At 56.1% G+C, this 10,904-nt stretch overlaps 1 protein-coding gene and 1 long non-coding RNA gene across 2 annotated transcripts; both read right to left on the bottom strand.

Annotated features, from left to right (window-relative positions):
- Window positions 1-227: 227 nt before the first annotated feature.
- DUOXA1 (dual oxidase maturation factor 1) lies at window positions 228-6,683 on the bottom strand. The gene is made up of 7 exons (XM_064389034.1): window positions 6,580-6,683; window positions 5,804-5,974; window positions 4,877-4,934; window positions 4,219-4,353; window positions 3,832-4,045; window positions 1,230-1,444; window positions 228-636 (listed from the first exon to the last, which is right to left on the bottom strand). The coding sequence occupies exons 2-7, from the start codon at window positions 5,948-5,950 to the stop codon at window positions 428-430; spliced, it is 978 nt and encodes a 325-aa protein (XP_064245104.1). The 5' UTR covers window positions 5,951-5,974; window positions 6,580-6,683; the 3' UTR covers window positions 228-427.
- Window positions 6,684-7,517: 834 nt separating this feature from the next.
- LOC135280778 (uncharacterized) lies at window positions 7,518-10,630 on the bottom strand. The gene is made up of 3 exons (XR_010347619.1): window positions 10,560-10,630; window positions 10,313-10,455; window positions 7,518-10,164 (listed from the first exon to the last, which is right to left on the bottom strand). It is a non-coding gene; the product is annotated as an uncharacterized LOC135280778 (long non-coding RNA).
- Between the last annotated feature and the right edge of the window lie 274 nt (window positions 10,631-10,904).

The raw sequence follows: 10,904 nt of genomic DNA on the forward strand, positions 1-10,904 counted from the left end.
GGGAGCAAACTCCAGCTGCACTCCTGGCTGCTGAAGGGAAGAGCATCCAAGGGCAGGGGGAATTTCTGAAGGTCTGCAGGGTGAGGGGGCTCTGTGGGCTCTGCTTCTTCTCTGGCTCATAACTGCGAGTCTGCAGTTACTTGCTTTCTCCCCATTTTGTTCTGGTTTAATCTCTGTGTCCTGGGGAGGACTCAGGGTTTGTTAGGATGGACTGAGGGGAAGGGCAGCAAAACAGAAACAAAAAACACCAAAACAAAAACAAAAGAAACACCCCAAACCCAACACAAACTGTTGTATTTGAGACACTTTTCCAAATCTGGATATTCCCATCACTTGGTTCTTGTCATGTCTCTTCCCAGCTGGGCTCCTGGTGGATTTGGTGAATTCAGGAGCAGCACCTGCAGGCTTGCCCTGCCTGCCCCGTGCCTCAGAGCTGGGTGGCTGTGCCGTGGCAGAGCTCCCCGAGGGGCACCATAAACCCACCCTGTGCAGAGCAGCTGGGCTGGGCTGGCAGGCAGGACTTGTCCCACAGCTCCTCTTGGCTGCTCTTGCTCAGGCTAAAGAAGAGCTTCAGCTTCTCTGGCTGCACGGAGTTGAGGATGATGATGGCCAGCCCCAGGAGCAGGCACAGCAGCCCTGCAAACACACAGTGACACCTCTGCAGGAGCTCTGAGCTGCACGCCAGGGACGGGTGGCATCACCCAGCAGGCAGGCAGAGGTGCTGGGTTCTCTTTCCCCACCTCGATTCTGGCATCACTGTGGGCTCCCCAGTACAAAAGAGAGGTCAGTGAACGGGGGCAGAGAGTTGGGGATGGAGCCCACCATGCACAGGGAAAGGCTGGAGAACCTGGGTTTGTTTAGCCTGAAGAAGAGGAGCACCCAGGGGGAATTAGTGACCCCTTGCTGCTGGGAAAGGGCGGGTGTCCCTGGAGGTGATGTTGTAACATGGAAAATTCTGGTTTGATCAAAGGAAACAATTGGTGCTTGGAAGAGGAGCAGGTCCTGAAAGGCAGAGGGAATCTCTATCCAGCAGGCAGCTTCAAACATTCAGATCTCTGGACTGCTCATCTCTTTCTCTCCCCAACCTTGATAATTCTAATCTGAATCTTCTAACCTAAAATTATCACTTTCTGTGACCAGCCATGGGGAAAGGAGGGATGAGGTGCTGTTGGGCCACCACCTGTGCAGGGCTGGAGAAGGAAGGCCCCAGGAGCAAGCTGAGCACTCACCTGTTGCTAATGCCAGCCAAAAGGATTCACCATAGTCTGTTCTCAAGGCAGCTGGGCCGAACTGGATGGGGCACTTCAAGGTGTTCCTCGCAGTGGAGAAGAGCAGCAGTGAGGAGAGGATCAGAGTGCCAGTGAGCAGGAGCATCTGGCCACCATAGAGCAGGATGGACATGGAGAAGAGCAGGATGGAAATGAGCCATGTGCAAAAGGCCAGCCTGCAAAAGGACCACAGAACTGAGCACGAAACATCAGGCTTGGAGGATCTACTCAGGGTCTGCTCTCCATATCCCAGTGGAGGGATAAAGCCCTGGGCAGCCTGGTCCAGCTGGCCTTGCTGCAGCAGACAGCTGGACAGCCTGATCCAGAGTCCATTACAACCCAAACTGTGTGATGGCATGAGTGGTGGAGCTGTGGGACAGATCCTGCAGCAGTGGAGAGGGATCTCCACACCAGGGAATGTTCAGCATTGAATTTCCTGATGCCCCCAAGCACCTTGGTTCAACTTTGGCATCAGCCCTGCTCTGGGTGTGGGCCTGGAGCAGAAATCTCTGTGAGAGACTGAAATATTGGTGTTTAACAGCCCAAAGGTTTGCCATTTGCAGAGGCAGCAGGTGCTGTGCTGGGCCCCAGGAGTGGGGCAGGAGGGGTTTTGAGGCAGATGAGGGAGAGGGCTGATCAGAAGCAGCAGACCCTGGAGAGGCAGGTGATGTTTGTTGTCATTCCAATGCGGTCCCTTACACAAGAGGCTCAGCTGGAACCCTCCCCTCCCTTCCCGGGAAGGATCCATTCACACGGGACCTTGTTTGTGTTCACACCTCGGCCTGAGGGTTTTCACCCCTTCCGAGGGGGCAGAAATGGTCCAACACCAGTGTGAGAGGCAGGGTCGTGTCTTAGAAGGGATCACAAACCATGGAACACCCCCAAAGCACCCAGAGACCCTGAGACTTCCACAGGGCAATTCCCCTGATCCACAGCCCTGCAAAGTGTAAAATCCCCCTCTGCAGGGAGGGTGCCTGGGTGTTCTCACCTCAGCCTGAGCCAGCTCTGGGCTCCCTGGGACCCCACCTCTGAGAAGACCAGAAGAGGAGCACCAGCGGGGCTCTGGTTCCATGGGTGGTCATATCTCCTTACCTAATCTGTCTCTCTCTCACTCTATTTCCTCCCATTTCCTTTTCTATTTCTTTCTGTCTTTGTCTACATCGTATTTCCTGTGACATAAAATCCATACTATTGACTTCAGCAAATGGCCTCATCTGCACCCTAATTTGGCCAGAGGATGTCTCTAATAACCAGATTGTAACAGTCCCACCAAAGTAACTTCTTCCCTGATTCTGTGATTGTCCACAACTGGTGACCCCCGGGCAGTTCCCACGTGTTCAGAGGGACAATGGCACCAAGGGACACCTTTGTTTGGAGAACTGCTCCATTAGCCATGCCCACACCTGATTCAGCACCTGGAGTGCACCCAGCTGCCAGCCCTGCCCTGTGCTTGGGGCTTGCATTAGCTCCCTGCAAAGCAGAGCTAAGAAATTTTTCTGATTCCAAGAAAAACAACAACAACAACAAAATTCATTAACATTTCTGCTTTGAAATACAGGAATGTTTGGGTGAGGATAATTATTTTTCCTGAAAAGCAGATGGGTACAGGGACCTGGAACCTACATTCGTGGGGGAATTGCGAGGCTCTCCCTGCCCTGCAGTGCCTTTCCCAAGACTGGGACTGGTGCCCTGGGACTTCACAATCACAACACACACGAGGGCTCCAAGCTCCATGAGCTCCCTCTTGATGGTCCCTCCTGCTCCCCTCAGGCAGGTCTGTGCCCACTTGGGCATGCAAGGAAGACCCTTCAGAGTGGATCCCAGCTTGGACTCTTTGTCCTGGTCCTGGCAGAGATCTCGAACCATGAGCCCACAGCTGCCCACAGTCTGTTTTCCCTTCAGTGAAATTTTCTGGGTGCAGTTTTGTGCACCAAGGCAGAGGACTGATAAGAGGAGTCTGGGGACATGGACTGAAGGTGCTCCAAGGGCTGGAGCCCCTCTGCCCAGGGGCCAGGCTGGGAGAGAAGGTTCTAGGGAGACCTCAGAGCCCCTTCCAGTGCCTGGAGGGGCTCCAGGAGAGCTGGAGAGGGACTTTGAACAAGGGCCTGTAGGGACAGGATGAGGATGAATAACTTCCCACTGCCAGAGACCAGGGTTAGAAGGGATATTGGGAAAGAATTCCTCCCTGTGAGGGTGAGGAGGCCCTGGCACAGGGTGCCCAGAGCAGCTGTGGCTGCCTGTCCTGGTTTTACATGGGAGACATTTAGGGAAGTGATCCTTGGAAATGTTCCAGACCAGGTTGGATAGGGCTTGGAGCAACCTGGGATAAAGTGTCCCTGCCTGTGGTGGGAGTTAGAGCAACAACAAGCTTTAAGATCCCATCCAACCCAACCCACTCCATGATTCCACAGTTCTGTGAATCCATGACAGGCCGGGAACCATGAGAACCCCAGACCTGCAGAGAGCCACGGCTTACAGTGACAAAGGGTGCTCCACAGAGCTCTCTGTGCTCTCCCTGGTCCTTCCCAGCTGCCAGGGCAGGCTGAGCCCGGCTGCAGCTCACCAGAGCATGGCTGAGGCGTAGTGGCCGGCGATGCGGTACTGCCTGTGCACGGCGCAGGGGCTCTGCGAGCTGAACTTCTCTGCCACGTACAGGATGGGGCTGGGCAGCCCCTTGTGCAGCCCCTGGCTGTAGCTGCGGTCGTAATCCTCTCCAAAGCTCCAGGGAAAGTGCTCGTTGTAGTTGATGGTCTCGTTGACCTGCTGCAGCGGGTTTCCTGCGGGAGGGAGCGCTGAGCTCCTGCCGCGCCAGCCCCGGGCACTGCCAGCCTGCAGCACGGGCACTGCAGGGGCACGGCAGCCTGCAGGCACGCCAGGGGCCCTGCAGGGCAGCTGCAGGCCTGCTGGGGCCACGGCCAGCCCCGAGGTGCAGGTGGGGACACAGACTCACCCCTGAGCGTGACGTTCACCCCGGCCAGGCCGATGTGCAGCCCGATGTCCGCGCTCACCTGGACCGGGCTGAAGGACTTGTAGGAGGTGTTTGCCTGCACCCAGCCACTCTCCCAGTCCCTGGTGAACTGGACATCTGTGAAGATCTCAGGAGTTAGTTCCAGCCTCGCAGCAAGTTGCCTGGTGCTGCCAGGATGGTCGCCGTGCTCTGAGCATCACCTTCCTCATCCCAAGTGCAGGACTGGGCTGTTACCCCCACGGGGCAGAAATCCTCTGTGTCCTTCCTCAAGATCTACCCATGACCCTGAAAGCCCCACTTGGGTTGGTTTCTCTCCAGCCCCAGCACGGATCCTAGCCCTGGTGGCAGTGGGGCTGATGTGTGGGCACTTCTTCTCCCCTAAGCCCCTGCCAGCGTGCCTGAATTCCCTGGAAGTTGGTGGTGAGCTTTTAGTGACTGCCCTGGATATGACCAGCAGTCCTCAGAGCACAGGCAGATGGGTGCCATGTGTCTGCAGCCCCAGACACAAGACATGTTTCCATCTTCCCATGAGCTCATCCTGCGGGCTGGACTTGGCCCTTGACTGATCTGCTCACCCTCCCCCACCTCTCCCCTCCCTTTCTTGGGCACCCACGAGCTCCCCCAGGGCCCCAGCACTCACGGAGGATCACTGCTCCCATGAAGAGCCCCAGCACCAAGCGCAGGAACCAAAACAGTCTCTGGAAGGGGGAGCAGAGTGGAGGCACAGGGGTCAGACAGATTTTCCACGGGCACCTCAGCACCAAGCACCTTAGAAAGGTGAAATGGTGAGAAGCAGACCTGTCCCTCCCTGGGGAGTCACCCCGTGTGCTGTGTGGGTGGCTGGCGTGGGGTACCCCTGTGGCATCCCTGCTGGGGTGGGGGGAGGCAGCAGGGAGAGCCAGGCAGAGGAAGAAGATCGTCAAAAGAACACTGGAGAAAGCTATGACAACCCTTTTTTGGGGAGGAGGATGGAAACATCCCCTCCAAAAGTCTTCAGCTGCGATTTCCACACTTATCCAAACCCCATGTGTTTGGATGTGTTGACAGCTGGCCACAGCTGTAGCAAAAAGGAGTGACCAGGCATTGGTAGAGGGTCCCCTGGGGGACAGAAGCCCCTCAGCCAGCCCTGCTGCAAAGCCAGGCACACAGGCAGCCCTGATGTGGCTGCCAGCAGGGTCTGTTGGCCACACAGAGCCGGGTGAGCAGTGCTGGGACATGCCCAGCACACACCTCCCTCTTTCATTGAGCTTTCTGGGAAGGTGGGGTGAGAGCTTTGAGCCTCACCCTGCTATTCCACTCTGGTGAAAGAATTTCGGCTTGTTCACAGAGAAATCCAGCCAAGAGCAGCCCTAGCTGCCTCGGAAATCTGGGGTGGTGGAGTTTGGTGCTCATGCTGGGATGGGCTGGAGCTCACTCAGCCCCATGGCATTCCAGAGATCCCAGAGCTCTGGCCATAGCCCGCGGGCAGTTCTGCTTGCCAAATCTGTTCCCGAGGCTGGGAAAGAGGAGGAACGTGGGATGCACAGCAGGAACCAGAGGTCTGAACTGCCCCTGCCCCTCCACTTACCCCCCTGCCCGGGATCCCCGGCAGGATGATGATGAACGTGGCCAGCAGGGAGAGGAATACGGTGACAATGACAGCCCGGGTGGTGTCAAAGGGGAAGCAGGCATTGGCTCCAGGGTAGAAGGGGTAGGAGCCATTCCACAGAGTCATCTTGCCGCCTGGAAGGATCCAAAACTGGCCCCCAGAGAGACAGTGGTGAGAAAATGCTCTCCACACACCCACTCCATGCAGCATTCCCCACAGAACTGTCCCCTGCCCCCCGGCCAGCGCTCTGCCTGTCCCTGGCACGGCTGTGTGGGCATCCCAGTGCCCCTGGACACTGCATTCCACACTGGCCGTGCTCTCAGGGGTCTCCCTTCATCCTCCCGGTGCTCAGCCCACGGCTGGGAGCCACGGGGGCATCGCTGCAGCATTCAGGTGCAATACTCAAGGCATGCAAACACCACCGGACAGCTCACTCCCCATCTGCTCTCCATCCCCGGAATGTCCCCTGCGCTCCCAGCCTCGCTGTTCCGCTCTTTTCCAGCAGCCCAGCGGTGCTGGGGCTCGGGTGGATCACGGCAATGGCCCGGAGGGGACAGCGACACCGCCTGTCCCCTGTGCCAGCCCCTCCGGAGCCACTGGGGACGGCGCTGGGACTCTGCCCAAACGCTGCTTTCACCGCAGCACCTCACAGCTCCCTTCCTGCTGGGAAAGGGCTGCTCGGCATCCCCCGGGGATGGGGAATATCCCTGCAGGAGCAGCAGAAGCACCCACAGCCCCTTCCCCAGCCAGCCTACCTGCGCTGAGCCGCTGCCGGGCGGGGAGCCGCGGCCGGCGCCGGGATGCTCCGGGAGGAGCCGGGAAGCTCCGGGAAGCGCCTGGATGAGCCGGGATGAGCCGTGATGTCTCCTGCCAAGGCTGCGGGCCAGCAGCCAGCCCGGCGTGCAGTCACGGCCGTGCTGCTCCCGGAGGTTTTTGGAGTGCCCGCCTCCGAGGCGCTTGGATCATCCAGCCTAACCCGGAGCGCCCCGGCCGCTCCCGTCAGGGAACAAAGGGCAGGGCACAGCCCCGGCAAGGGTGGGCTCCATCTCCTGGGCTTTTCTTGGAGAACAGCAAAAAATAGCCCAGTTCCACATGGCATGGAGACCCTGGAGCTGCCAGGCGCCTCCGGATCCTGGTGGGAGCAGAGGTCTGCAAAGCGCTGCCTGGTGGAATTCCCAGCTGGGATAATCGAGCACGGGCTGTGCCTGCCTGGCCTCCTGATGGCCCTGGCTCCATCCCGCGGGGGGGTTCCCTGAGAAGGTCCTGGCAAGGTCTCCAGGGGTGCTCCCAGCCCCACTGTGCAGAAGATGCTCAGGTTTGTAATCTGGCCATGGCGTGGAGATCATGGAAATTCAAACTTTTGGGTTTGCTCCTCCACTTTGGCATTTCAGTTGGCTGAAGAAGGTTGTGTGGATACTGAGAAGGACCAGCATGGCAGAAAACACTCTCCTGACCCATGTTTGGGGTCTTCCCTCTGCAACTGGCACAGCCATCCCCTGGATATTTCTTTTTTTTGCATCCCAGTGAATGGGCTGGCTGGGTACCACCTCCTTGGCAGAGGGAGGTAAAAATGAGTTTTCATGCATGCCCAACAGGAAATAAAGGCATTTTTTGGGCAAAGACTGCCATTTCCCTTCAAATCCCCAACTGATCTGACCCAGTCTGAACAGTGAATCCCTCCCCTGGAGTGGTTTACAAAAATGAAAGGGTGGGAAAGGTGCTGTGGCTGGGAATGTGTGTGCAGAGATGTGCTGAGGAGCTGTCTGGTGGCACCAGCTCCAGCTCTGACAGCCTCTGCAAAGCAGAGGGAGACAGGGACCTCCCAGCAAATCCTTGGGGTGATCACAGGGACACCCGTGGGGCTTTGGACCTGTTGGAAAGGTGGAACCACCTCTCACTCCAGTGTGGGAGGGGATAACTGAGGGAGTGGCTGGTAATGGCAGGATGGAATTAATCAAGAGGGGGAAGATGTAACCGTGTGAAGTGTGGGATGAGGGTCTAAAGCATCCCTCACTGCACTCCCTGGAGCTGGGAGAGGCAGCAGAGGGTGAGCCCTGCACTGGCTTGGATAAACCAATGTGTGGGGTTTGCCTTTGTGGGTTTGGGGCTGCTCAGCAAGCATCACAAACTCATCCTTTGGGGAGATATCCTATTCCCAAAAATGCAAACAAGGCAGAGGGAGCTGCCCTTCTTCTCTAAAGGTGACCAGCACCACAAGGTTTGTGTGCAAGGACATGTGGGGAGCTCCCAGAAATGCTCTGGTTCTCTCATCTGTCCCCAGCAGGGATGGAAATGGGGAATGATTGTGGAAGTGGGATGCTCCCCTTCCCTGGAGTGCTGGTGAGGTCCCATCCTGAGAAAACTGCTTGATTTACCCCTCACCCAGCACTCTGCATATAGGAAAAGGCAATTACTACAACTGGTTGTTTGTGTTTTCCTCCTTTTTAAATGTTAAATTTTTCTAGTATATCTGCAGGTAGTGCAGATATAGGTGTGCATTCCATCACACAGTTTTCAGGGAACATTACACATTTTCCAGGGAGTTTCTTCTCCCTCTGTCAGCACCCTGCCCTTGCTGGGGCAGCCCTTTGCTTCACTCCCTCTGGAGAGATGGATGCCCAGATTAGGGATGAGTCACGGGATCCAGGTCACCCAGGGAGGGGGGCAGGGGGAGCAGCCATCACCTCTTGTGCAAGCGGATGTGGAGTGCTGGATCAGCCACCCCTCTCGGGGCTGGGAAGTGAGGAAAGAGTGGGAACGTGCCTGGGCAGGGAGGTGATTCTGGGGATGGACAAGGAGGATTTCTGCCTGACCCATTGCAGCCGCAGTGATGGATGTGGTGCTCATCCCCAGGAGTCACCCTGCCCCACAGCTGTCCCCAAGATCCCTCTGTCCTCACCCTGCCAGGGACAGTGCTGCAGCTGGGGATCTGTTGGGATGAAGCCCAGGAATCTTTGGGACATGATGGAGAAAGGGAAGGGAAGGATCTGTTTTTCCAGCTCTGTTTGGGAGTTACACATTTTGAGAGAAGGAGAAGCTGTTGCCACCCACTCCCCTGAGCAGTGTGTTTCACATCTGCTGATGGAGGCAGCTCAGGGTCACTGAAAGGACTGCCAGGAGATGGAGGCAGAGCCCAGCAGAAGCCTCACACCATCCCTGTGGGAACTGAAACAGGAGGGGTTCAGCCACCCTGAGGAAATCCTCATCTAGAAATGGTGCTGGGGCTTCAGCCCTCTGCCCTTCCAGGAGCCATCGTGCAGGAGAGGAACAAATCTCTGGACATGGTCTTGACCTTCTGTGGCACATGACAGGAGGAGCACCTTGCTCTTGATCTCTACTTCCAGTCCCAAAGAGCTCCTCTCAGCTCCTGCCAGTGTTGCAGTTTCCATGGGTTCTCAGAGACACAGGGCACAGGGACCTGGCTGTCCCACTGCCCTCCCAAATATTTCCACCCATCCCAGAGACTCCATGGGCACCAAGACCCGTGTCTGAGTGGGGAAGGGGCTGGGGCTGCAGGTCCAGCTGCTGACAGACCCCAAGTGTCCCTTCCAGGCTGCCCTGGCCCCAGCTCTGCAGCAGGGGTGTGGGCAGGGATCCCAAGAGGATCTAAGCTGATCCCTGGGAGCTGGGAGGAGAGGGGAAGAACCTCACTTCCCATCCTGCATCTCTTACAGGTGTTTCCTCTCCGTCAGCTCCCAAAGTGCCCCTCCAGGCTCACCCCAGAGCATCTCCCTGCTCTGACAGAGCTCCTCTGCCCCGGGGTGGGTTTTAGAAAGGGCATGAGCTGTGGGATGCATGTATCAGGGGTTTTGCTGCCCCAGCCTGGGCAGCCTTGTCCCCACAGGTCACAGCCCTTCCTGCCAGTTTAATGGAACCATCAGGGAGCTGAACTCTTCCCAGCTTTGCTGGGGCTTGTTGGTGATGCACTGTGTGGTAATCATCACTTTCATCCTTGGCTGCAGCTTAGAGAGCTTTCTCTTGTAATCCCTGCCATTAGAGGCCAATTTTAAGCAACATACATTTTCCATGGAAACTCCTCTCTCTTCTATCTCCCTGCCAGCCTTGGAATCTCTTCACACCAGCTCCTGAGGGGTGGGAGCTTCCAGATCTCAGATCAGCAGAGTGAACTTTGTGGTGGAAGATATCCAAGGCAGATTTGGGGCTGGCCAGGTCTCCTGTGCATGCTCTCTACCAGCTCTGGGTATCACAAAAGCTTTCATGGACAATGGTCTCAGCTTTGGAGGCAAAATTCAGGAGAAAATGCCCTGGAATGAATGTTTCCTCTAAGGAGAAAGGGCTTCAGTAACTCTTCTTTCTTCTGCCAATGAGAGAAATGGATACTGGGGAAAGAAAGTGAAAAAAAAAAAAGTAAAACTGTTTATTATCAAAGCAAGATACCTGCAAAGCACAAGGGGAAAAAATTAAAAATTGAATCTTACACCCATCCCCACCTCACTGTGTGGCTGAGAGGTGAAGGTGGTGCCTGACCTTCTTTGGGAGGGGGAGAAAAGAATTCACACAGCAGCTGGGAGCCTGTTGGATTGCTGGTGTGGGACCTCTCCTCATTGCAGCCAAAGCTGGTGGATTTTAATGCCCTTCCCCACGTTGGTTCAGCTCCTCCAAGGTTCCCACTGCCTCCCCAGAAAGGAAAAATAAGAAAAGCCAAAAACATTTCAAGGGGGGAAAAAGGCTGAGAGGAGGGAAGGGTTGTTATCCTCTTGCAAAGGTTTTGTACCTTCTCTGTGGTTTCTCAGGCACAGCTCCTCACAGCACTGACTCCTTCTTCTCAGCACAGACAACAAACTCCATCTCTCCCCTCTCGATCACCCAACCTGCTCTTTTATAATTCCCCTCTTAATTGGATCCAGCTGTGGCCTATTAAGAGCAGGCTTGTTCTTAATGCTTGATAATTAGCACAGCTGTAACTCCTTAGGGGCCAGATTACCTTCACCACTGTCTCTATTCTCCTACCTTTTATCTAACCACAGGGAAGGGAGAAAAACCTTCTGGCTTGAAGCTAGCTAAAAACCAATCCCACAAAAAAGCAATGCAGGGTCCCCAGTCCAGCCTGGACAGAGAT

Source organism: Passer domesticus, chromosome 14 (genome assembly GCF_036417665.1).
Source record: "Passer domesticus isolate bPasDom1 chromosome 14, bPasDom1.hap1, whole genome shotgun sequence".
Lineage (NCBI taxonomy): Eukaryota > Metazoa > Chordata > Aves > Passeriformes > Passeridae > Passer > Passer domesticus.